At 47.9% G+C, this 27,089-nt stretch overlaps 3 protein-coding genes, 1 long non-coding RNA gene and 1 other non-coding gene across 8 annotated transcripts in view; 3 read left to right on the forward strand and 2 right to left on the reverse strand.

The window, feature by feature from the left end:
* The window catches only part of LOC137469803 (uncharacterized), a 23,163-nt gene extending 12,625 nt beyond the window's left edge, over positions 1-10,538 (forward strand). The window contains exon 3 of the long non-coding RNA XR_010996682.1: positions 6,980-10,538. This is a non-coding gene — a long non-coding RNA (uncharacterized lncRNA). The remainder of the gene's footprint in view (positions 1-6,979) is intronic.
* NCAPD2 (non-SMC condensin I complex subunit D2) overlaps positions 1-18,413 on the reverse strand; it is a 24,378-nt gene extending 5,965 nt beyond the window's left edge. The window contains exons 1-25 of one of the 2 annotated variants that reach the window (XM_068182952.1): positions 18,200-18,413; positions 18,033-18,108; positions 17,877-17,935; positions 17,238-17,419; positions 16,566-16,705; positions 16,118-16,245; positions 15,910-16,033; positions 15,681-15,828; positions 14,623-14,820; positions 13,976-14,110; positions 13,337-13,421; positions 12,535-12,709; positions 12,209-12,330; positions 11,056-11,265; positions 8,862-9,036; positions 7,273-7,357; positions 7,004-7,137; positions 5,875-6,007; positions 4,261-4,345; positions 3,996-4,156; positions 3,556-3,771; positions 1,802-1,913; positions 1,371-1,494; positions 1,026-1,181; positions 642-819 (exon numbers count right to left, since the gene is read on the reverse strand). In XM_068182952.1, coding sequence (XP_068039053.1) covers positions 642-819; positions 1,026-1,181; positions 1,371-1,494; positions 1,802-1,913; positions 3,556-3,771; positions 3,996-4,156; positions 4,261-4,345; positions 5,875-6,007; positions 7,004-7,137; positions 7,273-7,357; positions 8,862-9,036; positions 11,056-11,265; positions 12,209-12,330; positions 12,535-12,709; positions 13,337-13,421; positions 13,976-14,110; positions 14,623-14,820; positions 15,681-15,828; positions 15,910-16,033; positions 16,118-16,245; positions 16,566-16,705; positions 17,238-17,419; positions 17,877-17,935; positions 18,033-18,108; positions 18,200-18,323 — 3,465 coding nt within the window. In that variant the 5' untranslated portion in view covers positions 18,324-18,413. Of the gene's footprint in view, positions 1-641; positions 820-1,025; positions 1,182-1,370; positions 1,495-1,801; positions 1,914-3,555; positions 3,772-3,995; positions 4,157-4,260; positions 4,346-5,874; positions 6,008-7,003; positions 7,138-7,272; positions 7,358-8,861; positions 9,037-11,055; positions 11,266-12,208; positions 12,331-12,534; positions 12,713-13,336; positions 13,422-13,975; positions 14,111-14,622; positions 14,821-15,680; positions 15,829-15,909; positions 16,034-16,117; positions 16,246-16,565; positions 16,706-17,237; positions 17,420-17,876; positions 17,936-18,032; positions 18,109-18,199 lie in introns of both variants that reach the window. The other variant, XM_068182951.1, reaches the window with a different exon arrangement.
* Positions 17,494-17,816, reverse strand: LOC137469837 (small nucleolar RNA U85). The gene has a single exon (XR_010996715.1). It is a non-coding gene; the product is annotated as a small nucleolar RNA U85 (small nucleolar RNA).
* A 176-nt stretch (positions 18,414-18,589) lies between the features above and the next one.
* MRPL51 (mitochondrial ribosomal protein L51) lies at positions 18,590-19,324 on the forward strand. The gene is made up of 2 exons (XM_068182946.1): positions 18,590-18,884; positions 19,055-19,324. The coding sequence occupies exons 1-2, from the start codon at positions 18,614-18,616 to the stop codon at positions 19,249-19,251; spliced, it is 468 nt and encodes a 155-aa protein (XP_068039047.1). The 5' UTR covers positions 18,590-18,613; the 3' UTR covers positions 19,252-19,324.
* A 2,254-nt stretch (positions 19,325-21,578) lies between these two features.
* On the forward strand, positions 21,579-26,412 carry VAMP1 (vesicle associated membrane protein 1). 3 transcript variants are annotated; one of them, XM_068181873.1, is made up of 5 exons: positions 21,579-21,648; positions 22,285-22,444; positions 23,249-23,407; positions 23,654-23,705; positions 23,892-26,412. In XM_068181873.1, coding segments are annotated over exons 1-5 (381 nt in total). In that variant the 5' UTR covers positions 21,579-21,646; the 3' UTR covers positions 23,900-26,412. The 3 variants fall into 3 exon arrangements, with proteins under 3 accessions (XP_068037974.1, XP_068037973.1, XP_068037972.1); XM_068181872.1 differs by having other exon boundaries at positions 24,103-26,412; XM_068181871.1 differs by having other exon boundaries at positions 24,701-26,412.
* Positions 26,413-27,089: the final 677 nt, after the last annotated feature.

The raw sequence follows: 27,089 nt of genomic DNA on the forward strand, positions 1-27,089 counted from the left end.
TTTTACATAGCTTTGTCATGCACGCTTGCAGAGATAGGAAGTCAGTGCATTCAGTTGGCCAGTTCTCCTTTAACAAAGCAAACCAAGACAGAAAAGCCCCAGTGTCACTGCAGCCTCTCAGGCAGTAAATCTCAAACTCTGAAGGGCCCATGTGAGGCTGCACATGGAATGAACAGTGTACTGGGGGTAACGCTGCTCCTGTTCTTACCTGCTTGGGCAGAAGCTGCTACAATTTAAGTATCTCAGTGTCCCACAGCCAAGAACAACTCAGAAAGGTTTCAGAGAAGGTGCACTGCCTGAGCCATAAGGTCAAGGAACTCTGCTGTAAGGCCTAAGGGCAAGCTACAGAAAACCGCTCCTAACCCTGTGCCGGGCATATACAAGCAAGCAAAGGGAAAAGGCAGTAGTTTGGAGCCTGCCTTCCAGTGTGAATGGATGAGGTCAAATTCAGCAACATCACGCTAGGATGAAGCAAAACTTGTATGGCAAAATTTCTTTTAACTACCCTTATTTAGTCCACAGAGAGAGAGACCAATGGCGTTACGCCATTAACACACCTTCTCCAGGGCTCATGTTATTGACCCAGCCTCCAACAGCCCTTGCCTGGTCTTGTGAAATAAAGTCCCTGAGCATCCACTTGCCTTGTTGGCCAGTTCTCCAAAGAAGTTCTGAGCCACTCCCACGATTTCCTCCTCTGGGTCTATCAGCAGAGTTGCCATTTCACTCACTTGGCCCTTCACCTTTACCATGTCTTTGAGGATGAGGTGAGTCATTACCAGCCCAGCCGTCTGCCTCACGCTCGGGCAGGGGTCCTTCAACCTGACAGGAGCAAACAGTTACTGCAGAAAGCAGCAAGGGAGTGCCTCCGAGTTACTGGTACTCGTGACAGCCCAAAGCTCTGGTTTCCCTGCACCAGCATCTTCAGATTTGCCTTCTTGGGTCATTCTCACCTTCTGGAGGCCCAGTATCACCCTTCCATAGGGTTTTCATCACATGTCCTCACCCAACAATGAGCGTAGCGTTACCTGGCATAGAGATGTGATGTCCAAGGCTCCACCAGGTTGGGGAAGCGGATGGCTAGGTCTCCTGCGGCAATAATGAGGTTGGATCTCACATCAGGCAGGGTGGATTTCTCCATCATTGTGAACAGCAGACACAAGTGGGAGTCACAGAACTCAGAGCTAACAAGACGGGGTACAGAAAAGAAGGGATAGATAGCAAAATTCCATCTCTCAGAGAGCAGAGGAAAAAAAAATAGTTTCTATGAACACTCTGTGTTTGTTCTTTCCCTGGGAAAGGAATTGCAACATTTGTTTGTGCTTTAATACTAGGAAGGCTGGGAAAAGAACTCTGGCATGGCTCAGCAGTACCTGATCATGCAGAGTTTGCCAAGAGTGAGGGCTGCGGCAGCTGACAGCGCCGAGTCACTGTAGAGTCCAGGGTTGTTGCAGATCTTCAGCACCAGAGGAACAAAGGCAGAGAGCAGGTGCTTCCCTAGAGAGTGGGGATAAAGACAGTGAGCACGAGAGCACTGTTTGTGCATCGTGCTTTAAGAACAATTACTCCATTTATCTCAGAGCTGCTGCAAACTGCAGTAACTCGTTGACTCACTTTCACCACTGAACAACCACCTCCAGAAAGACAGAGCCAAGAAACAGACAGCCTACATGGAAACTGACACCATGGAAAATGACAGTGCTTCCAGAGGAAACAGCCTTCCTCCTCCAGGACCTGTTACCCACTGTACCTGCTCTTTCACACAGGCAGCCAGCCAGTATTCCTCGGTGGCAGCCACACTTACCATCTAGAAGCTCTGTCTCACAAATACTGCGGATGAGCTCGGCCTCGGTGTCATCAGCTGTGGCTCCCACAAGGCCCAGCTCCTCCTCCATAGTGGTCTCGTTCCCTGTGCTCTGTGCAGAGAGGAGACTGTAAGAAAGATGTCAGGCAACAATGACCTCTTTCTTCACAGGGTTCTCTTCTCTCTGGTGTGAGGTATATGCATGTTACCAGCTGCATAACTAAAGTGGAGAACAGACTGACACAGAGCATAATAACCACTTTCCCCCAAGAACTGAATGAAGCTGTGAAGGGTAGTCTGGGATTTGCCAGTCCATATGCTACAGAACACCAATCACAGGATCACAGTTAGGTTGGATGGCACCACAGTGGATCATCTGCTCCAGCAGGGTCTTCCTAGGACACATTGCACACGATTGTGCCCAGATAGTTCTTGAGTATCTCAAATGACGGAGACTCCACAATCTCTTTGGGCAACCTATTCTAGTGCTTGGTCACCCCCACAGTAAAGAAGCTCATCCTCATAATCAGGTGGAACTTCCTGTGCATCAGTTTCTGCCCACTGCCTCATGTCCTCGTGCTTGGCACCACCAAGAACAGTCTGGCTCCATCCTCTTGGCACCCTCCTCTTCAAATATTTACAGACATTGATGAGGTCCCCTCTCAGTCTTGAGGCTTTTAAGAGGCCCAGCTCCCTCAGCCTTTCCTTCTAAGAGATACTCCAGTCCCTTATTCATCTTTATTGCCCTCCACTGGACCTGCTCCAGGAGCTTGTAATGAGGAGCCCAGAATGTAAAGAAAACTTAAACTACTGACCCCACTAAGACAAAACAGACCTAGGAGACATCCAGCATCAGTGTGTGAGTCCTGCATAACTTAAGGGACATTCAAATACTAAAAGCAAGAAGCTCAAGCAGCCTTTGAATTGCTGGTTTTGTGAGCAAGATTATGGGAAACCTTATAGTAAATAAAAAGCAAAACAAGGGAAGAAAGGAGACATGGGCATTGCAATGGGGACCAAATCTGTATCCAACTGCTACTTTTCTGAAAATCTCTTAATAACCTCATTCTGTGTGGAAAATGGTAGTGACACTGATAAGCAGGTGGATGAGGAAATGAACTACAAAGTTCTCTGTAGACTCAGGAGTCTAAGCATCTAATAGAGACTGGATACCAAATGGACACAACATTTTTCTCTAGGAAAGTCAGCCTCATTACACTCTGGAAAATGTACCAAGGTAGACCTAACCAAACAGGGCATTTGTAGCATCCAAATCATGTTAGAAAGACTACTGTTAAACTTTCATCATTACTATTTAACAGAGAATAGGACTCTCCTCTCAAATCTTCTGGACTGGGGTTCTAGAAAACCTTTTTCGAGAACTCAGGGCACAAATGGGTGTTTCTTCACCACTACTGCATCAGTTGCAAGAGACTGCACTGGTAAGAAAAAAAGGTGATGAGTGAAAGGGGAATGTTTGCCTGAAGCAGGAGGATAAGCATGGCCAGGACATCACCCTTCACTCCCTCCCCTCTGCTTCTTCAAAACTCAAGACCAGTGTGGGAGTTCAAGTGAATAGGGTCATTCAAGGACCTCAGCTCTCCCTGTCAATCCTGACCAATATTTGTCTGTTTCTATTCCTGAAGCACACACTACCCTGTACCTCATGCAGCCTCAGGATTGAATTCTCCAGAAGTTTGCTGCAGCTGGGACACTAGAAGAGCTGCCCATAGGAAAAACCCCTTGGCTCTCACCTGGGGTCTCTGCTTCTTTGTGCTGGTGTCAGATTGCTTCTTGGTCTTCTCCTCTTTGAGGAGGCGGCGCCTGCGTAGCTCTGCACTAACTGACACTTCCAAATATACTACCTGCTGCAGTGCCACCTGTCCCACAAGGGCCACCAGGTGCAGCAGCAGGAATGTGGAGAGACTGCCAGCACCATCAGAGACTCTGTGTGGAGAATCCCCTGCATCTAAAGGAGAAAAATGGCCACAGTTCAGTGTTGATCTAGACCTCTTCCCCGTTAGTTAGTGCCACATCTACCGTATAACCCATTTCCACACTCCACAGGCTGCTTCACAGCACTTGTGCCTTCCCATGCCAACACTTGCACCAGCCCCTCACCTCTGTTCTCCTGCAGTTACTCAAGGCCACTCAAAGCAGCACTGGAAACCACAGGTACAGATTTCCTTTATCAGCTTTTTTCCTCACCAGCCTCCTGCAGCTTCTCCAGAGCTTGCTGACTGCACACATGCAGGATGTCAGCACAGATCTCTTCTGCCCCTTCTGCCAGCTGGTAGATGAGTGTTACAGCTGCCTCCATGAAGGGGATCCAGTGACTGCTTGGCTGGGCAAAGCCTGATGAGAAGAGGGAGCAATGTACCCACACATACCAATGATAACACAGGCGGTCTCGCAGCCCAACCCCACCTCCTCCAAACCTCCTGCTGACCTGGGCTCACCTTTACTCACAGTCTCACTCAAGCAACCAAAGAGCATGTGGTTCTGTGGCAGTCGAAAAGGGGCACTGTTCTTCTCCACTGCTGGCTGCAGAGACAACAGGTGAGTTACTCCCATGGGAGTAGCACATGAGATCTCCCCATGCCCTTCCCAGTACTCAATCTTCCTGTGTGCACAATGTTAATCAAACCCGTGCCAGGGATATCCAGTACTGCTCTGCAGCTAAACATGCAGCAGAGACATTACTGTCACTTGTGACAGCATGGTGACTACACTGGGTGGATTTAAAGCTTGGCCAAATGATGATCCCAGGCCAACCCAGACAGTTCCACCATCTCACCTTAAATCAAAATAACTCTTCTGAAATGTCAGAAGGATTCATTTAAAATCTGATATTATTTACTCACTCTCTGTAATAAATAAAGAGGGAAACCTCTGGAGCATCTTAGAGTCATCAACAGTAAGTCAACTTGCTTTGGGGTACTCCAGAACCATATGGGTTTGTTTAAAAGCAAAGTATCATCAGTGGAAATAACACAGGATAGGTCTGGATCCAAGACTACCTCACACTTAGGTTGTTGCATATATTCTGTATCAGTCACACCACCTTTTAGGTTGGGAATAAGATAACCTAGAGAACTACTAAACCAAGTATGACAATACCTGAGGTGTCCCAGCACACCTGTGTCTGCCTGATGGATATATACTTGAACAAAAAAGAATTTACTTGAGGATTTACCAGCTTTCAGTAGCTTGAAACAGGAATTCCTGATTCACCACAATCCTGTCTTCTGTACTAAATTTCTGGTTGGGAGGATGGGTCGGGGAGAAGAGCTACTACCAGTCAGTCAGCCAAATATTTTCAGTTCAGTCCCTTTTCACATACAAGCTTAACTGCAGACTTAAGTCAGCCAAAAACTGAATTACAGCCATCTTTAGAACATTTAAAAATGTTGAGATACACATTAACTCATGAAGTTCATGCAGCAACATCTCCAGTGGAAGGGCCTGTCACAGAATGATGGTGCTCTGTAAAGGAGGATGTCTTTTATGATAGAACTCCTGAACCAAAATGCCCCAAATGACTGAGTCAAAAAACCTGATTTTTTTCCAAGTGTATTAAAAAAGAAGTATAAATTGTTTCCTAGGGAAAGAAGCCATCAAACATATTGTTCTAAGTACAACATATACCGGTTTGAAAGCCTTTCATGTTTTATATTCTGCTGTACAGCTGACAACTCCTGAATATCAATTAATAGGGAGGGCAAAAGAATCACACCACCAGAAAACGTGAGTAGAGCAAAGGGCTTCATGGTTGAGAAAACACACATCAGTTTAGAATTGGGAGTCTGAAGAAGAGAATTGAAAGGAAAACATATTTTCTTGTGCACTGAACACTTTACTAATGGAATTCAGCCTGTTGCCTAATGAAAATTCTTTTATTACATGTTCACTGATGTGTGCTAAGCTTTCCAGACAGTGCTGCTGAATGGTCTCAACCTACTTAATTTCAAAATCTGTAAAAATTTAATTACCTCTCTCTTTTCTTCCATACAAACAATTTCCTCCCCTTTCTTTGTTTCTGGATGACCTCAAGAACAAACCCATAGCCTTACCTCAGGGTTACTGGCAAGCTTGGAAATAACATTGCATACTTCTTGAGGCAGCCTGTAGTCTTCACATGCCTTCTCAGACAGCCCCATTGTCACTAAGATGTCCAGGTTGCTACCTATGATCTCTGGCTTTCCTCTGTGGAATGGAAGGGATGGAGATGTCACATGAGGTGCTGCTGACAGTTTACAGAAGTATGGATAACCAATAGAAATACTCCTTGTGCCTTGCGGAAGGGCGTGGTTTGAATAAGAGGGGAAAAAATAAAACCCATCCAAATGACTCGAGATACAGCTAGAGGAGCAGCAAGCAGTATTCTCCAGAAGCCAGTGTAATACACTGTCCACCAGGAAATTACTTTCTCCAAAGTGATCAACAACCTCTTTGTAAAGAAGATTCTTAACTCTTCTTTCCTATCAGAAAGGACCAAAACTTACAGGGGTAACAAAAACAAAAATGTTGGAAAATAGGAAAGAGTAGAGGAGCTCAGGACTTGTGACCTGAGGAATGTATCATTCCTTCCTCTACTGTGGGATACAAAACAAACCAAACCAACATTTATCCAAAAAAGCCAATCCCAAATCCACACCCACCCGCTCCCCTTTCTGCCTGTGAAAGAACTTTAGGATTATCATAATGCAAGCCTGTTTCTGGCTAATGAAAGACTGAAGTAAGAACAGCAAGAAGAGCGAGTAAGTTGAATGCTAGAGGGTTACTGGGCTGAGAAACAGAGGAAGTGAAAACCTTTTAGTGCAGATACATTTTTTTTTTGCCCCCAGAAAGTGAAACAGTTGCATTTTTCTTCATGCTAAAGACTCCAGACATCTCTACTCAGCAGCTTCTCACTGTTCTTATCCAAACACAGACAAAACTGAGGAGTTGTGACACTGTAAACTCTGGAAAGGGATAGGCATTCACACAAGGAAAATAATCTCATCATAATTATTCAGAGGCCATGCTGGTGGGATCCAGCACAACTATGTTTAGTTCGAGGCTTCATTACCTCATGATAGGGTTAATATATCTCAAGCTAGAGCCAAAGAGTCAGCTGATGCAGCACCCACAGTTCTTCAATAAAAATCGACTCCCTGTACATCCTTCCACTCACAGGCTTCGACCTGGCCCCAGGCTCACCGTGCCATCATCCCCAGCAGCATCAAGGCAGCGCGGCGTTCGAGTGACGAGCATGGAGATTTTTCCGTGAATCGCTCCCAAAGCAGGTGGGTCACAGCAGGCTTTATTTCATCTTTCTGCACAAACTCTGAGATCTGCAAAAGAAATGCAATTAAAAAATTAGAGAGAGGCAAAGGAGAATGAACTTCAAAGAAAATATGTAATCTGCAATGACTACCATTTGAATAAAACAGATACACAACCCAAAGCCAGGCAAGGCAAATACTCACTATTTCCTCTAAGCACTGTATCGTTCCCAGTGATGCATCCATCATGATGAGAGAGAGAGAGTGCACCAGGGCCTGTGCCTTGGCCCTTCGAAAGGGGAAAAATAACAAAAAAAATTAAAAGGTAAAGAAAAAGCAACTGTCACAATTACTGCCCTATTGAAAGAGCTGAAAACATTTCTTGGATGACAGAGATGATCCACAGGATCAGGAAAACTCCCACAACAAGCTTGAGTTCTTGAAGTCACCCAAGTGCCAACGGCCACGATGGCCATGTGATAAGTCCATTGCCTCATGTGCTGGTGCTCCTTATGATGTTTAAAGATCTAATCAGAGGCACTAAGCAGCCACTTCCCAGGTTATTCTCCACCACAAGTCAAAGTACAATTTCCTAGAAATTGCAAATCTCTCTATGAACAAATAAGAACAGAGCACAAACTGTAGAAGTGCTGTTTGCAGGCAATATTATCAGGAAGAAATAAGAAGCAGCATGTGCTCTTTATTGCCCTGATGGTACAAATGAGGATGAGTTATGGTGCATCTCACCAGGAATCACGCTTATCTTATTGCACAAGTATCCAACAGGATTTACAAGTGGGTAAGCATTAAAAAAGGGCAAGTGCCACACCAGAGAGGAGACACAGCTCTTCTCTAGTATGGAAGAAGCAAACTTGCAAGTGGTAGCAAGCTCCCACCACTAAATCCTCAAGAAGGATAAGCAACAAAGACCCTTTAACATCCTCCCATCTAAGACATGTAGAAATTGTTAGAAAAATATTTAAGATTGGTATGACTGAAATACAAATAGAAATACATGTGAAAGCACCCAAATAAGAACCAACCTTGTAAAGTGTGAAGGATAAAGAAATGGGGAATGTGTTGGGTACATCAGAAGTAGAATGCCTACATGTGACCAAGGCCACAGCATGTATGACTTGTCAGCAAAAAAAACCTGAAGTTTGGTAACAGAAATATAGTTTCAACTTTAGACCACACTGTTCCTCTTATTATTCCAGCAGGATGAACAACTACAGTTACAAGAAACTCAAAATGGGACAACTGACATTGGCCAACAACTTTGCCCACAGAGTGAAGTATATAAGTCTCCCGGACATGGGATGACTCCATATGAACAGGTGACTCCTAATGGGCTGAAATTCATTGTTGCCAATCAAGAACCCTGCTGGCAAGAGAAACATTCATAATTAACACTTCTTGTTCCCTATCAGATAGGGACCCTACCCAGACTATTTAGGCAATGCTTTGTATGAAAGTGAAATTTATGAGAACAATAAATATTAGTGCCTGACAACAGTTTAACTTCAAGTAATTCTCAGCATCTGCCTCACAAAGTCTCACAGAGTTTTGCTGCATGAATTTCCTACACATGAGCTTTAGGACAAACCAAGAACAGAAGCTCAGCAGAAGGTTCTGCAGGAAGACTGGGACACTCAGACAATAACTTTATGTTTCAGCTCAGCATGAAGCATGGCAACTCTCAGTTCTCCTCCTGTCCATACCCCATTCACAACAGCAGAAAGGGGATGGGGGGAGGGAAAGGAAAAAAAAAATCTGATTAGGAAGATCCATACCTCTCTGAATCCTCACTGGGGCTCAGATAGAGCTGTCTGTAGGCATTCAGCACGGCCTCCTTAATTCCAGGCTCCTTTGACCATATGAGGGGTAGCATCCTGCGGACTCCAAGCAGCGCCTGGGGCACGCCAAACTGTGAGACTGTCACGAAGAACTCAATGGCTTCCTGCACCACTGCAGAGAGAACAGTTGTGATAGTGCAGTTCTTCCCCAGTTCCCATTAAAGAGGCCATTAAAACAAATTCATAGGAGTACTGGTCTCACAGCAAGCTTTGCAAACATCTAGAGATCACTGCTACTGTCTGCAGAGGGCTTGAGTCAGAATGGGATCACTAGTACAAAGATGTAGATGTCCCAGAAAAGAGATACAAATTAACAATATTACAGCTAAATCCAATGTGACATGGTTAGGGAAAGAGCACAGAGACTATCTTTGAGAAAAACCCAAAACTCTCTTCTGGGAAACAGTAGCTTTGAGAAAAAAGATCTCATAGTCACAGCAGACAGTTGACTATAAGCCCCAGTGCAATGCTATAACCAGAGGAACTAAGCTGTTTGATGTACAAATGGGGTAAGGAATACTGTGTTTGGTTCCAGTTTGACTACTCCTGAAATAGACTGCCCAGTCTTCTCATAAGACCCAAAAAAAAAAAAAAACCAAATCCATTAAGGTGGAGCACATCACAAGACATCCACACCAGTGATCAGAGAAGTTGTGCTGCAACAAACAGTTCATAGAGTCTGACTCTGGTTAAGTAAGAGCTTTTACCAGTATAAGCCTTTACAAATCAGAATTAAGAATATCTAACAGGTGAGCTGGTATGCTTTCCCTGTCCCCACTCACACTAGAATACATAAATCTGCAACACAAAAAAAATTTAAATCTTCAAATATTAAATCTTTAATTTAAAAAGCCTAAATCTGAGCACACGCATCCCTTAGCACGAGTCCCCTCCTTACCCAGCAGCATACTCTTTCCAAATGGAGGCAATGTCTCCAAACACCTCTGCTATTCAGACACTGAATTTGCCTTCCTTATACTACAGCACAGGACAACAAGGAGATGAAAAGTTATTAAAATTTGTGCATCCATTAAAAAAAATCCCCACAATCAAACCCCAGGTGTTTAAGTACCAGGTAGGGGAATTTCTTGACCTTGAACTTCAAAGGACCTGTAAAGACACTTAACCCAGGAGTTCATTTTTGTGTGTGCAAACAGGTAATGACACCAAACCTTGCTGGGGAAGCCCACATGCTTATCTCAAGTAATATGAGCCCTCAACAGAAATGAAGCCTCAGAAGTGTTTGCATGAAGGCTGGGGCACTGCGGTGCCCACACCCATCCATCCACTGCAGACCTGTGCAAGTGGATGTGCTGGAGAGGACAGGAGCGGGACTTGTGCCTCTCATCCCTTGGAAATGACAATTTCTGATAAACACTACAAAAAAGTCCAAGTGATTACAGTAGTTCTAATATGAAATATGAACAGGTGAATTAACTCAAAGGCCTTCTGATCACCACCTTTCTCTACAGCACTGAAGAGGACCAGGCCACAGAACCTGTTGATCAGGCTCATGTTTAACTAGAGAATAAAGTTTGAGGAGAGGTGAGTTAGATGACACCAGCTGCTTAGTTCCCCTCTTGTGGCCAACATAACAGCTGAAGCTGTGTCAGGGCACTGAACACGTAACCAAACCCAGCTTCACTGGCCAGGCTTACGCTGAGAGAACCTCAGCTGAGATGATGAACATCCATCCCTCCCCAAAGAAGGCAGGATAGCTTCCACAAGTGAACTCACTTTGGTCACCTGGCTGGTTTTTTTTTTTTTTTTTTTCATTTCAGAATGTTCAAATACATTTTATTTCATATGTTTTTAAAAACAACTTTTAAACTTATTAAAAATATTTTCTAACCTTGGTATTTTAAAAAATAAATAGACATTAAATAAATAAATATTCCTAAAAAGCCTGTTCATGGCCTATTCAACTCCTTCACGACACTCATTTAGATGGTGCTTGCTTTTCCAATACCCTGAAAGTGTCTATGACATCTGCTCAATGAAGAGCAGCTCCTTCAATCTTTTCTCCTTCTCCTGGAGCTCTACCACTCCAACATTTTCTCTCAAGCAAGGAAAGATCTAGAAATGCTGAATGGGGAAAAAAAGATTATTTTCACATGGTTATTTCACATACCTGAGACAGAATTTTCGTACATCAACTTGCCGATCAGGTTCAGAGCTTCTGTGATTTTCACAGAAAAGTTGTAAGCATCCTGCAGGTAGTGCACCAACATCTCCTGTTTGACCAGCTCTGTTTGAGGCTGCTCTTCCTGTACAACTTCTTCAGTCTTGTCACTGCTGTTGTCACGTGGAGGATCCTCACTGTTCTCACCTGGGCATGAACCTACACAGCACACTTGTTTGTGAGCAGTACTGAAGATACAAGAGAAACAGGCGCAGTTCAGGGCATTTTAACCCTCCTCTCCCCATCCCACAGTGACGCCCTCCAAGAGCCAGGATACAAAAATCCAAATTCTGCAATCAGACCTAGCTACAAAATCTCGGCATGCTGTGGAGCAAGTTCCAGTACTACAGTGTGATGTACCAGAGAACTGCCAGCTTGGTAAAAGGGTACAGAAGGTCATCGCCCAGTTGGGGTGAACTCCATTAAAATGCTGATAGGGTTAATCTGAACTTGCTAATTCCCCAAAGATAGATGAGGCACCTAAAAGGGAACCAAGAGAAGGCAAACACTACTACTCCATAGCACAGTTTGTGCAAGTGTGGAGAGTTCACAAAGTTAAGATTTTTAGACAATAGACTTCCAACAGAAATATGCTCAACGTGATTGGCTAAGCAACCTCATGCTGAAACAAACACCAAAGAAAGAGTGTGAAGTCTTGAAAATACACCCAGAGGCTCAGGCCCCAGATAACCAAGACTCTGCCTGAACCAGATACTTGGTCAAGGCTGCTAGGGGTAAGCATTATGTGCCACCACCTGTTCAGGAAGCAGAACTCCTGACAAATTCAGACAGGGCAGAAGGGTGTGATTAGCAACACTGGCTTCACTCCCTTCAGATATTACGTTAGTTAAGGCACCAAAAATACACTTCTGCCGGGACCATGAAACTGTTCCAACCAAAAATTAAGATCAGTATGATCCAGCTAAAATGCCAAGGTACTCGAACAAACAATGAACAAACAATGTAGAGATGCTGCAGCTCTGGGAGCTGTCAGGTACACACAGACTGAGCCCCATAGGTCAGAAGGAGGGATAGAGCATTCCAGAGGGTTTTAGTCTGGCTCTGGCTTGGACTTGGAGAACAGACAGAGTGATATAGTTACCTGTGTAAAGTCTCTTCAGAACACCCAGGATTGTTGCCTCCTCGTTTTCCTCCCCAGGGCCAATGAAAGGTTCCTTTCCCTGGAAGCGACACAGGGCCTTCTGCGTAAGGCGGGCTGCGCTCCTGGACAATGACATTGCCCAAGAGAGTATCAGCAACACATCAGAGCAGAACATAAGGGAAACTATCCAACTTTGCCCTGAACACCCGGAAAAGCAGCTCCTATCAGCATCTTGTACTGGGTGCCCACATCAATCTCTTCCTACAGAGTAATGTTACTGGAAATCACCCTGTGGGATAAACACTGTCACTGCAGAGCCTTCTTACTTGTAATTCAGCTTCTTCAACAGACCAGTGATTTGCTCCACTGTCCTCTCCACTGTTTCTTCAACTTCCAGCACCTCCTCTTCCCCTTCCTGTGGTGGTTGAAAAAGCTGCTGTGTGGCAGCCCTAACTTCTGGCAGCATCGCTTCCCACTCTTCCTCTGGGGTGATCACTGGAGCTACTTAAAAACCAGAAGGATTGAAGAACACAGACTCAGGTGACACCTTCAATGGGAAGGAAAAACTCATCTGGAACTTAGGAACTTCCCCTACCCCCTCCCCAGGCAGGTACTGTTCCCATTGCTGATCCCACCCAGACTGCAGTGAGAGTAAGACAAGAACTCTGAGTAAAACAAATAAACCACTGAAGGTAGAAAAAAAGACAGGTAAGAAAACAATCATTTGTTTAGCCTTGGACTTTGGTGCTGCCCACAAATCAAGTTTAAATAACATCTGATCAAAATCATGACTCAAGCAGTCCTTGAGTGGTAGAAAAGAGAAACCTGGGAGGGTGTTCATAGACATTTTCAGTTCTTACCCTGAAAATAGGATATATAGCTATAAGGACTGTTGATAGGATATATAGCTATAAGGACTGTTGATTTAGACATGGATATTAATATGATCCTTTTATAACACCACCATAAGGAAACCTGTTTTGAACTTAATCCCAGTTATCTGGTCTCACCATCTCACACAGGTAAGATAGGAGACAAAAGCTGTGACAACCTGGGAGCAAATTTAATATGAGGAAAAGTACATTCTGGACTGTCCTAGAAAGTGGAAAGAAGAAGAAAGGAAATTACCTGCTGTGGGTCTGCTACGATCCCTCATTTCTTTCAGTTTCTGCACTTCTTTCTTCAGTGGCCCATCCAAGTCAGTCCAGCTTAGCTGAAGATGTCAGGAAGAGAAGAAGAAATATGTTAGTTATCCTTTTCCTGAAATGCCAGAATTCTCCTCTCTCTTCCACTCCCTGCTTTAGTTGTCAATCCCCATGGATAACCCTGTTTTGGGAAACTGGAAGAGTAGACTCTGGCCCCAATCCTAGAATGAGAACTGCTCTAAGTTGCTCATCTCAGGCTCAGAAACTCAGGAGAAGGTGCAGCTAAACAAAAAGAGCTGCAGATCCACGAAGAATATTCTAAAAAACGAAATATGATCCTAAGGAGAGAAACCTCACAGTGGACTCAAAACTGCTGCAGGCTTTTACCTCAGTCACATCCCTCCTGGCCTTCAGCATAGCTATGAATTTCACCAAGAGAGGGATGAGTCCAAGAACTCAAAATCTGAACCTGGGAAGACCAGAAAGCTGCCACCTGCAGAATCAAAGGCTACACCGTTCCTCCCACTAGACACAGAAATGCTACTGCCCTGGCAATAGCACGCTGCAGATATTTAGCCTGCAAAGAGATATCTAACATATCCACCATAATAATTGGATTTACCTTGCTGGAGAAGGGGTTATTGGACAAAAACGCAGCCAGGAGCTGGATTGCATTTTTAACCACTAAGACAGATTTGTCTTTGAGCCGCCCAACGGCCAGCGACACCACAGATTGAAACCGAGTCAAAGGCAGGGCCTAGAACACAACAAGAGCACGGGTAAAGTTATCAAGAAGGCTCAGAGACTTGGGAAGAGTTTACTGCAGATATATTAATGTACTAAAAAGGACAAATTATAGATTTACAGAAAAGTCTAGGGCTCAAAAGACCTCTGGATATATTATGGCCCAGCCTCCACTGAAAGCAAGGATTTAGGTTATCCAGGATCCTGCTGAGTTGAGTCTTAGTTTATCTGGTAATTGTGATGTTCTCCCATACTAGTGTGTGAAAAGAGGCTGTATGCTATGCTCTTTCTTCTAGTTTGTCCTGGTAAGAATGAGCAGCATCTAATTCCACCCCCCAGTTCCCCCACCCCTCGGATCTTTGGTCTCTTGGAAAAAACTGCAGACAGCACAGTACACAGAGACAGCACCTTTCTCAGTTAAAGCTTCAATATCTGTAAACAAAAAGCAGAGTGGCAGAAATTCCCTCAAAACATATAAGATGGGAAGAGATGACTGAGGCAATGCCATTTGCCCAGACAACTTGCCTTGCACTGCACGATGCGAGTGAAGAGCTGCAGCACACGGCTGCGAACAAAGCTATGGACGTCACACACGTGGGCCTGCAGCATATCCAGGAACTTGTCCCGAGTGCCACGGGCAACTTCCTCCAGCTGGTCACCATTCAGCACCTGCACCAGCACTTCTGCCATAGCTGCCAGAATGGCATTTCGCATCGTGTAACTCTGCCAAGACAGGAGTTGTTAAACGAGGAACAGACCAAAAGACATGATTTGATATGCCCAGAGTTTGGGCCTTCCAAATCCCATGCTCCAGCCCTAAGTGAGTTTTTTCAGCAGGGATATTGAATTAAGTTAGAGTGAACACAGCTGTGCATGCAAGACAGAGTAACCTTTGCTATGAAGACAGGCTGAGAGTTGGTCTTGCAGCCTGCAGAAGAGAAGGCTCTGGGGAGACACCTTCCAGTACCTAAAGGGGGCTGTGAGAGAGCTGGAGAGAGACTTTTTACCAGGGCATTCAGTGATAGGGCAAGAGACAATGGCCTCAAAGTGAAGGTAGGTTTAGATTAGATATGAGGAAGAAATTCTTTACTGACAGTGTGGTGAGACACTTGAACAGGTTGCCCAGAGAAGCCGTGGATGCCCCATCCCTAGAACTGTTCAAGGCCAGGTTGGATGGGGCTTTGAGCAACCTGGTCTAGTGGAGGGTGTCCCTTCCAACCCAAATCCTGCTGTCCAGGTAGGTTCATGGAAGCCAAGAACTGATATGAGAAACACTAACAGCAGATAAAGAAAAGGTAACACAATGACAAACTTATTAAGTGCTGAAGAACAAGGGACAACAGCAGGGACCTCAGACAAGTAGGCAGTCTCCTGTTCTCTGACATCTGATAGTAACAACCAGACAGGAGATGCCATGGTTTCTGTTCCCTTTGCATCTTTTAGGTAAGGGCAGAATCCATTCCAATAGAGCAGGTTTTGGATACTTGAGCTCTGAGAAAGAGGTTCTGTTTCAGACAGAAAAACTGGATAGCAGCACCTCTAACGTTTGACTTTCCTGGACAGGTGACTTTGCAGAAACGTACCTCCCCATCCAAGTGAGGCAGGAGAACACTCATGTTGGAGAGCACCAGAGTTGGAATCTGTTCAGCCAGTTCACTTATAAAAGTAGCATAACCCTTGACTCCAGAAGCCTCACGAGCCAAATCCTGGGGACATTTCTGTCCAATTTCCCTGTACAGAAAGATGAAACAAGGAATGGGGCGCCTCAAGTTGCTAGGGATAAAAGGACAAGCCTCCAAGTATTTCTCTCACCTTAGCAGTTCACCCACCAGGCTTTTTAGACCATACTCTTTAGCCCAGAGGCTCACAGCCTGTGCAAACACTGGGGCTACATGTTCAAAGTGCTGCAGCATCTGGGTGATCTTCAGAGTGGCACCTTTAACACATGAGAAGGAAGAAAGAGGTCAGGGAAAGTAACTGGGAATGGCTTCAGGAAGAAGGCAGAACGGCAGGAACTCACTGAACATGTGGTTGCAGTGAACCAGAGCTGCAGCAAGCAGGTGTGTCAGAGCCTCCCGTGTGACCCGGTACCTCTGAAGGCCGATACTTGGATTCTCCAGGATACGGTAGCAGCTTCCTGTCATTAAGCTAAACCCACAGAAGACAAATAGCAAACCTCACTATCTCAACTTGCACAAACATCATTCTAGCACACCACACATTTCTGTTTGAGAGATTCTCCAATGCCCTCTAAAAATTAGCAAGCATCTGAATTTTTTGTGGCCTACATGAGGAGAGGAAGTGGTTCCTATACACGTTGCTTTTGCCTTGAGCTATTTCCTCAGTTTCCCAATGATCTGCACCCCAAAGAGCGCTGTAATGCCATCTCATTGGTAAAGCTATCATTTAACCTTTTATCCCTCAGAACCAGTTACTCATTCCACCAATACACCTGCTCCAACTCATACCTGACAAACTCTTCTTCCACTGCTAAACCACCCCAAAGCTGACGGAGATCCAGCTGCAGCAGCTGTGTAAGCAGCTGTAAAAATGGCTCCCGCTCCTCTTCCCACAAGGATCCAGAAGTCTTGGCATGGTTCTTCCTGCTCTAGAAAGCAGATTACATAGTAAGATACATCAGCAGCTTCACAACAGACAAAACTCTGTCACTACCCTGCTTCCTTCAAAATATAAGAAGTCTGTTATAGCATTAAGAGACACACAGTGAGATTTGTGAGATCACAGGGAGCTTTTTCTCCACCCCCCCCCCGATTCTTCTCTCTTAGCTCAGGCCAGCACCAGTGCCTTGTGTGGTTTAAGGATTATACCTGCATCCACTGCCACCACAGAAAGGAAATCTTGAGAAAATGCTGGCATACTAAGTTCCAGCCAGAAACTGAAGAATGAAATAGAATGGCTTGGGCATCCAAGTCCCTGCTGATATTTAGACACATGATTGTCCCTTTGGCTGCTTTCCATGCACAGTTTCAGAGAAGCACCAGTGCTCCACATTATGCACTGCTCTTGCTGGCATCATGTTTATATAAACTCAGCTATAAATCTGACAGATACTACGGAGTTCAGCAAGCTTAAAATTTTATTCTGACTTTTATCACCTTTCTCCCAGTCCCTTCACCTACCTTCCTACCAGGATCTGCCTCAAAACAACTGTTCTTGCAGGTTTCCATTTCAAAGGCATCCATCAGGCCAGTCAGCAAATAGCAGTTCATCTTAAGAGCATTGAGGTGAGCAGTGCGATCTGCATGGCTCAGCCCAGAGTCACTCAAGATAGCAGGAAGATCATTGGAATGATGGGACACCACTGAGGAGAAGCAGAAAGTCATGAGCACTCCTTGCCAGGTCCCTCAGCAATCCTCTCTTTGGGAGGCTTAGAGCAGCCATCAGATTACCAAAGATGTGTGCTCACATCTCACCAGCTGTAACATGGGCTGCGCCCTGCAACCCAGACCTTGGGCATGCTGTCTTGTCCTATCCCCATAGCCCTCCGTCAGCTCAGAGAAACACTCGCTCTGAGCTGATACGTCCCACAGATGTATTTTCCAGGGACAAGGGCAAGAGGATTTTCTGTCGGTCTGCCCTTACAGCGAACGTGCACAACTCAGCATCGTCCACCAAGATTACAGACCCGTATGACAGGAGTGGGCTGAGGGTGCAGCCCAGCTGGCCGAGTCACATTAGCCTTTGTATCATCACTGAGCTGCCAAGGGAAAACAGCCTCTGTGCTAGTCCTGCGTCGGCCGGAAGCAGCGGGTACCCACCGTGCATCATCAGCTCCAGGGCGTCCTCCTTGACAGCCGTGTCCACGGTTCGGAAGTGGCTGCGGGACAAACACAAGGTGTAAGGGCGGCGGGCAAAGAGCGCCTGGCAGAGGGGCGAGCACCCGTCCCTTGGCCCCATGCCCGCCCCGTACTCACTGCAGCACGCTGTACACGCAGTCGAAGTGCTGCAGCACGGCCAGCGCGCCCTGCGCACGGAAGGCGGCCCGGAAAGCTGCGGCAGAACACGGAGAGAGGCGGGGGAATGGCCGTGAGCCGGCGGCAGGGCCGGGCCCGACCGGGAGGGGGGTATGGGGACACCTTACCGGCGAGTGCGGGCGGCAGCTCGCGGGCGGACAGCACCTCCCGCACCACGTAGCGCCCGGGGCCGCCATCCTGCAGCAGATCGGCGGGAGCGAGGGGCAAGTGGAACGCCGGGGCCGCCGCCATGGCCGCCACAGCCCCTCGCGGCCCCGGCTGCTCGAAACAGCGCGCGCGAACCGCGCTCGCCCCGCCCCTTCCCGCCACGGGCCTATCAGCGCCCGGCGGCTGAGCCACGCGCCGGCCCCTCGCCCAATCGCCGGCTCCCCTGCCCTCCCGACCGTTGGCGCTACGTCACCCGCGCGCCTCTGCGCTCCGCGGCGGAAGGGGCGGCCCGGCGGCACCGTCGCTCTTCCCGTCCCGTCCCGTCCCGTCCCGTCCCGTCCCGTCCCTTCCCCGGGGCACCGGGGGTCATCCCCATGGCGGCGGCGGCAACGCTGCTGCTGCGAGCGGCGGGGCGGGCCCTGCTGGCCCGTGCCGCTCCCCTGCCCTGCGCCCAGCGGGGCTTTAGCGACTGCGGCGGGGCGCGCTGGGCGCCCGCGCGGCCCGGCCTTCCCGTGCCGCTGTCGTCGCCCCTGGCAGGGCTCTCCCGACCCATCCGCATCAAGGAGCCGCCCAAGCGCAAGCCGGTAGATCGGTGGACGAAGAAGCGGGCCTTGTTCGGGGTGTATGACAACGTGGGGATCCTGGGTAAGACACACACCCCGCCCGCACCGCCCCGGGGCAGGAGGGGAGGGAGGCTGGACTCACCTGCGGGCTGGCGCCTCTGCCAGCAGCGACAGGACGGGGAGGATTTGGGCCGGCCGCCCTGGGAACAGCCTTCTCCAGTGCCTGGCTTCATCTGTCTCTCCTGTTCTCAGGCGGCTTCCAGATCCACCCGAAGAATCTCATCATGGGGCCCACTTGGCTGCGAGGCTGGCGGGGGAACGAGCTGCAGAGATGCATCCGCAAGAAGCAGATGGTGGGCGATCGGATGTTTGCAGAGGACTTTCACAAACTCAACAAGAGGATCCGGTACTTGTACAAGCGCTTCAATCGCACCGGAAAGCACCGCTAGGGAACAGAGGTGGCTTCAGCCTGTGGAGTAGAGTTTTGTGGCGTTGCAGTCAGAATAAAGCCAGCTTCCACACAATTGAATTCCAAGTGCTTTCTACAACCTTTGCTGCATATTTCTACCCAGGTCCCAAGGGCCTGCTGATGCTCCAGGCCTGAGCTCCTCTGTGCCCCCTCAGTCATTTCTGACGTACTTCTTGGAGGTATCTGTTCCAACCTGCATCCCTAAACTTGACCCTCTGCTCCTCTGTTTTTTGGCCAGTCTCTAAGCCCCAGGTTCACATATCTAACATGACAATTCCAGTATTTTCCAGCTCAGATTTTTCCTCATAGCCAAATTTTTCAAATTAGTACCACGAAGTCCTGCAAATATATCTTTCTGCTCATGGCTTTCCCCCCTTGTCCTCCACTCATCTGTGGTTAAGTGTGAATAATCCAAATGTTAGTTGAAATGCATCAAAACTTGTCTTAAGAATGGGATTTGTCTCATTCCACACTCATTATGATTTTATCCCCTGCTAATGACACTTTATGATCAAATGGCCTTTTGTTTACAATTTAGGCAGGATTTGCAAAAGTAATTCAGGTAATTAAATGTTTTTAAAAATTCTAGCTTCTAGTTTTCTGTAACTATTGCCGGTTCCTTTAGAGGAGAAGTTACGGTGAGTCACAGCTGGCATCCCTGTAGAGCAACATCACACCACTGTACACTTGGGAAAACTCCATTAGATGAGCAGGCATTTGCATACCAATTCTGCCTTAGTTGTTAATTTAGCCGCTAAGTAATCGGGGAGTTATCTTCTGACTTGATGTATCTTGCTACAGAGCAACGCTGCTCTGTCTCCAAAAGCATTTGGTTGGAAGTGGCAGGGAATGAATGGAAAGAACTTTCTTTAGGCCTAAGCCTGAGGAAAGTGAAGGCAAACTCTCTGTTTAAACAGCTCAAGTCCACATTCTCAGTGGCAGGGTGACAGACCTGTCAAAAGGTGTTGTGGATTCAGGAAGCTTGCACAGATCCAAGTGGAGACTGAGCAGGTATAGCAAGTCCTTGACTGAAAATATGTTGGAAACTAGGAAAGGCTTCAAGAGAAAGTATCTTGTACTATTTTTTATCTATTAATCCCTAAGCACCAATCTGGCAAAAGCTCTGAGGACACTAATTCCATAAGCTCCAACTTAATTGCAGTGGTTACTGGAATGGTCCTCAGACTGCAGTGGAAAGGCTGCCAGGCTACAAAAGCTTCTTCCTCAACTTGTCCCTTCTGTCTGAAAGCAGAATGTAAAAACATGGAGTTCTGAGGTCAGTGCTAGTCTGCTCCTATCTGCAAATCACCTGTCTCTAGTCACAACGCTGCATTATTCTTTACCTTGTAACCATGATCTTCTAGTTACCATGCTGTAATCTGCAAAATGCCTGTCTTGTGTACCTAATAATCTGTGAGATCTGACACGAAAAACTTATGTGAACGTCCTGCATCACCTTAAGGAAGGAAAAGGTAGTGGAAGTGTGAACCTACGCTTGTCACTCTCTACTCACCACACAAAATTCTGTATGAAGAGTTTTCTTCCAGTTCCAGTACACTCCTGCCCCCTTTTTTGTCCTGAGTTGGAGAATCTCCCCTTCTGATCCAGCCGGCTTCTCCAGAAATTTAGATGGAAAACCCCCATATTGTTAGGGCTGCTGTGGGAGCCGCATTTCTCCCAGTAGGCTGCAGAAGCTCGATCGGGACTTGTTCAGCTTCGCTTTCATGACGTGCTGTATGCTGGAAGTGGGCCAGCGACACCATCTCTTAATTGCAAGGACGGCGGCTTACCCAGAGCCAACAGACACACTGCGGAGGTGGGAATTCGGTAGCACTCCGCAGCCCCCACCTCAGCGGCGCCAGCCGGGCTGGACTCCAAAAGGAAAACTGAACGGGGCAGGTAACCACGATCAGCCCCTGCGTGACCTACACGGAGCGCGGCGGACCCGCTCGGGGCTGTCGAGGCTGGCGGGTCCAGGGCCGTGGATCGGGAGCGGGGCCGTGCGAGCCCCCGTCCCGCTGGGGCGGAGGGAGCGCTGGGAGCGCCGGGCACCCCCGGCCCGGGCCCCGCGGGACCGCCGCAGGGGCGGGGCCGGGCCGGGGCGGGGCGCAGGGCGCTGCTCCCATTGGGCAGCCCCGCGGCGGGGCGGGGCTTGTCCCGGGGCGGTCTGGGGGCGGGGCTAACAGTACGGCCGTTTCCGTAGGGCGTGGGGCGCTGATTGGCTGAGGGGGAACCCAGGGGCGGTGCCGACCAACTTTTGATTGGCTGCTGGCTCTGTGGGCGGGGCCCCGCCCATTATAAGTGCGGGGTCCGGGGGGGTCGGGGCACTGTCGGTGCGGGGTTCTGTTCGCGGTGTCCTGCGGTTCTGCCCGGCCATGTGAGTGTCCGTCCGTCCGTCCGACCGGCCGGGAGCGAGCTGCGGGGGGCACGGCGCGGGGGTGGTGGCTGCAGCGTGAGGGACGGGGGTCAGTGCAGAGCCCGCGTCCTGGCCGGCGGCTGTGGGGTCGGGTGGCGCATTGCAGCAGCCGCAGGCAGGGCTGCCCGCACCGCCCCCGGGCGGTCCCGCTCCCCCGCTGACTGCGTGGGTGAGCGGGTGCGTGGGCCGTGCCCCAGTGGTGATGTGCGGCGCCCCAGCTGGAGCCAACCTGGCCGGCGTCCACCACTGTGCCCTGCCCGGTGGCTGCCTGGTTCCCCCGGGGTGCCCCCGCGCTGCCTCCCTGTCCCTCTTCCCCCACATTCCTTCCCCGTCTCCTGGTCACGTCCCTGCTGCCAGGTCGCTGTTCCCCCTGGGAGGCCACGGTGCTTGGCGCGACCGCACCCACAAGCTCCTTCGAGGAGGGCCCGTTCCATTCCCGCTTGCCCCTACTTTAGGCTCTCCCACGAGCCCGCCTGTTCCAGATCCGGCGGGAAGCAGCGCTGCTGCAGCCTGGGGACACTGGGGTTCGTGTGGATTTGGGGGCGTTCTCTCTCGAGCGGCTGAATTTTCTCTTCGCTGATGTGTGTGTTCCCTTAGGTCTGACCCAGCTCAGCAGCCTGCTCCCGGGGCTCCCGAAGGAGCGGCTCCCGACGGAGGCGCTCCGGAAGGGGCAGCCCCCGCTGGGGGTCCCCCCGGGGCTCCCCCTAATCTGACCAGCAATCGCCGCCTGCAGCAGACCCAGGCCCAAGTGCAGGAGGTCAGTAGCTCTGCCAGCCCTGATGGATGCCTGGACTCTTCTCCCACTGCTCTGCAGCAGCGATGTTCTTGACCGGTGTCTGGGGGTGGCTCCTTTTGTCATGCCAAAGCCAGAAATTAATTAATGCTCAGTACTCAAAAATAGCGTGGCAAACCTATTAAAGAAGCTGGAGGAGAGATTGCTTTATGTTTAAAAGCCTCTTAATTCCAGATATGGCTTCCAAGGACCAGGCTTGCTAGATTTTTTTGGTACCTCGTTATCGCGCATCTCTTATGGGAATAAAGCTGTACAGCATCCAGGACAGCTCTTAATCCCCGCGGGCCGCTTCAAGGGAACACTGTGTGCAGTGATGTGGGGGAATCCTTGCCTGGCTTCCCGGGATCAAAGTCGGTGGCTTGGCTGCTGACGCGCAGTGGCGCCTTTGTGCCTCACCGGGGCAGCAGCACGAAGCTCATAAGGTAGTTTTGCAGCTCTCGGGGAGTGAGTGAGCGCATGGCTCCTCTCATAAGGAGGGTGGCTTTGGCTTGCTGCTGGAATGGAGAGCTCTTAGAAGCAGATGAGAATGTGAGGCTGAGGACCTCATTGAAGTGTACTTGAACTGATGTTTTAACAGTGACTCTCGGATTTTTTTTTTTTCATTCCAAAGTAGGCAGTGACTTGAAGTGACTTCTTTCTTACCCTGATCTTCCCCTCCCCCTTGTTCATGTTTTTTGTTCTTTATTATTGCAACATCAGTTATTGGCTATGTTTTTCCTCTTACTGTCTTTGCCAATATAACTGCTCCCACTACTCTTCCTTCTGCAGGTGGTTGATATAATGTGTGTAAACGTAGACAAGGTGCTGCAACGAGACGAGAAGCTGTCAGAGCTGGATGACCGGGCAGATGCGCTTCAGGCCGGCGCCTCAGTGTTTGAAAGTAGTGCAGCCAAACTCAAAAGGAAGTACTGGTGGAAGAACTGCAAGGTGAGTTTCCTAGTGCCATGGTCTCCTTGTCAGGAGGGAACTGGGCTTCTCCTCTCCTGCAGAGCTTTCAAGTATAGCTGGGGCTTACTAACAATTTCAAATGCTTAAGATTCTTTCACTGTGGGAAGGTTTTGAGGCCTTGGCTGTCATGTCTTTGGGGCCTGGCTTAGATTCCCTGGCTGTCAGGAAGAATGGGAGCTTGTCAATCTGTTCTGAGTATTGCTCTTGGACAATCTTTTCCTTCAGATGATGATCATGATGGGAGTGATTGGTGCCCTTGTGGTGGTGGTGATTGCAAGTAAGTACCAAAAACCTCAGGCTCAAAGGTGAGGAAGCACCAGCTCTAGAGTACTTTAAACTTTTCCTTTTTGTTTTGAGATCTTGAGGGTCTTAGTTGCATAAGTGTCAACTCTAAGCTTTGGGAAGGGGAGGTGGAAGTGCTGGAACTCCCTCACTTAGTGTGGAAATGGTTTGCTTTACCTAGTAATATGAGGAATGGGGAATGCCATCATTGTAGAAATGGGAAATTCTGCCTGCCAGGTCAGATAAACCTGTAAGTATGAGGGGCATTTACTCTGGAGTGGGTGGGTTGGCAAGTTCCTTCCTTGGTGGGTGGTTTGGAATTCTCTGAGGGATCTTTGGTGTAACTTGCCCTTTTGTTCTTTCCTTTTTTTTTTCTACTGCTTTGTCTCCAGTCTACTTTTTTACTTAAATATAGCTCCTTCAGTCTGCAACCTCCTGTCCCCTATTACCATGCCTGTCTCTTCTTGCCTCTGAATTTTTCCTTTCTTTCCCTTTCACCTAGCTTCTTCATTGATTTCTTTATTGGTTTTAATTTATCTTCTGTATAGGGCTCCAAGCCGCTTACTAAACATAGGTAGACTTTTCAATAGCTGCTGCAGCTTTAGGGAGTGTCCTCTAAACTTAGAGGAAAGGGAAGTTGAGGAAGAGTAGGTAGGTATTTGCTCCTTGCTCTTCTGCAGAGAACTTTTTGTGTTTATTTTTGGGTGTAAGCTTGTCATATAGTGCCTGTGTGAACTCTAGCAAAATAAGAATGCCTTAACACAGTGCCTTGTGGGATGAAGGACTTGAGCATGTGAGAGCCTTCAGTGTTCTGCCTAAAAAGAGTGGCAGCATGACTTGAGCTTTTCATTGAGCTTCTGAAATAAAAGCTAGCTTGTGTTGACCAGTGGCTGTGAGCCATCTAAGCTACACATAGTGATGTAGGTTTCTCTAGCCATGGAGAGGTGAGCACTTGAAGAAATGATTTATTCTGCCTGTCCTTATTTCCAGATGACTTGCTGCCTGAACATGGCCATTTCAGTTTTTATAAAGGAGGGCCTACATGATTACCTCAGTCAAGTGCAACAGGCTAAACAGTTAAGCAAAAGGAACATTGCTACTATCAAAAAGGCATGTGTAGGAGTAAAGTCTCCCTCCACAAGGAACAAATGAACAACAATTAGTCTGGTGGGGAGTGTCAAATATGCCTTTCATCTATGCACACACAAGCCAGGACCCTGTAGCTTCCTACTGTCTTGTAGCTTTCCAGAAGGAAGACTTTGGAGTAGTGGCAGGAGTAGTGTTTTGCTGTTGTGTGACTGGGTTGAACATCGAGGAAGCTCACTGCCATAGCAGATAGAGGTGAAGGGGGCTGGAGGTATTCCAGATGAGACTGAATGAGCTGCACAGCTTTCTGATTAGATCAGATTCTGATAATATCAGATTTCTGATACAGCTATCTGCTCTGTATCTGCTGCCACAAAGCCCTGACTTTCAGCAGGAGTTAGAAAACACTTGAAATGGTTAGCTGGGGATTTAAAGGGGAATGGTGCTCTGGGCATGGATATTGCAAAGTGACATCAGATGTCCCAGTTTGACAACTTATGCCTTTAGAGATCTTGCTGATCAAACTGAATCCTCCTACTTGCTATGGGTTCTCTTGAATTTAGATCTAGGGTGGTCTCTGATGGAAGTGAACTTGTGGCTGTGGCTTTCTGTGAGCAATTCCCTTGTTCTTCTCCATCAAAAGGAACAAGAGCTGTGAGTTGTTTGAATGGGTTGTCAGACGTGGTTTAAATGAGCTGCCCTGTTTCTGTAGAGTCTTCCAAGGAATGTGTATCTTGTCTTTTAACTTTTCTTAACAAGCTGAGCTGTGGTCTGTAATCTAGGCTGGAAAGAGGGTACTCCTTTAATTTAGAAAGCTCTGCCTGTGTTCTAGAATGCTCTGGGATCTGTTTGGGCCTAAGAGGAGGCAGGGAGGACATCAGTGGAGTTCCCAGATGGGAGCAACGTGCAAAAGATGGGAGGAGCAGATGCTTTTAGTATCATTGGATGTGCTGGGGTAGCCCCTTTCTGCCTCCCAGGGCACCTGGCAAGGGGCTAGGTTTTGCACGCTCACTTCCATGCCCCAGCATTTTCATTTGAGTTCATCTCCCTGCGATTCCATTCCTCTCCACCTTGGGGGAGGGCAGAGATGAAGATCTGGAGTGAAGCAGCCCTCCTGCCCTGAGTACTTCCCTAATTCCCTGTGGAACTGAGATGGGATGGACGGTCAGAAGTGCATCTACTGAAGAGGAGCCAGGGCCTGCTTGTGCCACCTACTGCTCTCATTTTAGGGGGTAGGCTTTTACAAGCTTGAGGCCCCCAGACCAGCAATTCTCTTGAACTCTTTTAAACAAGCCTTTGGTGCCCCATTCCTCCTGTCTCTCTGGGAGCTGAGGTCCCCCTAGGCTGTCTCTTTCATTTCTTTCTCTTAGATGTTGTATGTTGCCTCCTCCTCTGCTCCCTTTCCCCTCCTTTGTGTCTCTGTGCATGGGCAAAACAAATCACCAAGGCCCTCTTAGTAAAAGCAAGGGACCCTGCTGCCCACAGCATCGCAGCCACTCATGCACGTGCAGTTTATTTACTTCCTCTATAAACACAACTGTAATCTCCTCTGGCATGTTTTAGAAATCAGCTTATGTACTTTTAATGGTCTCTAAGAAACACAATTTACCACCTTACTGAGTCTGTCTGGTCTGTCAGTGAGTGGGAAGGGGTTGGGATGCCAAACTGTTGGAATTTTTTTTTTTTGTGAATTCCATAGCATGCACATACCTGAAGTTCTGTCCCTCAAAGCAGTGGCTGGTTTCCCATTGTAAAATGATGGTAGTTCCAGCTGTGCTGGACTGACTCTGGTAAGTCTGTAAAAAAATGTGAGAACCAGCAACCCTGGGGCAAGAGGCTGCCCAAGCAAGTCTACTTTCAGCCACCAAATGTCCAGCCACTGTCCTGTTCAGGGGACTGCCTTCTGTGCATTAGTGTGTTAGTAGTGGCAGCTCTGGCTCTCAGGCTGTGCTGCCTTTAGATTTCAATTACCTCAGATCCTGAAACCCAGAGAACAGTTCTCCATTGGTGCTGGAATATAAGTTCAGGACGCAAATGAAGACCTCCAAGAGTAGGATGCTGTTCACAACATATCTTGGAGCATGACTGGAATAAAGGTAAGTGCCCCTTTGTTTTGCTTCACTGTACATTTGAAACTCATTAAAAGGAAATGACAGAGCTTTGTCCAGTGCAGACTTCTTTTAAAATTAGGTATTTGTACCCTTATTACTACAAAAGCTAGGTTGTAAAACAGTCTTTCCTGTGGCTTCTGGTTCCCTTATCATTGTCCAGTCTTAAACATCACCAAAATCAC

The sequence above is a fragment of the Anomalospiza imberbis genome, chromosome 2 (genome assembly GCF_031753505.1).
Source record: "Anomalospiza imberbis isolate Cuckoo-Finch-1a 21T00152 chromosome 2, ASM3175350v1, whole genome shotgun sequence".
Taxonomy (NCBI): domain Eukaryota; kingdom Metazoa; phylum Chordata; class Aves; order Passeriformes; family Viduidae; genus Anomalospiza; species Anomalospiza imberbis.

Bases quoted from the DNA above. Each gene is read 5' to 3' on its own strand.
- MRPL51 (XM_068182946.1), top strand. From the start codon at position 18,614: ATGGCGGCGGCGGCAACGCTGCTGCTGCGAGCGGCGGGGCGGGCCCTG. The intron at 18,885-19,054 runs GTAAGACACACA...TCCTGTTCTCAG, and splicing joins TGACAACGTGGGGATCCTGG to GCGGCTTCCAGATCCACCCG.
- VAMP1 (XM_068181871.1), top strand. The intron at 22,445-23,248 runs GTCAGTAGCTCT...TTCCTTCTGCAG, and splicing joins CCCAGGCCCAAGTGCAGGAG to GTGGTTGATATAATGTGTGT. The intron at 23,408-23,653 runs GTGAGTTTCCTA...CTTTTCCTTCAG, and splicing joins ACTGGTGGAAGAACTGCAAG to ATGATGATCATGATGGGAGT.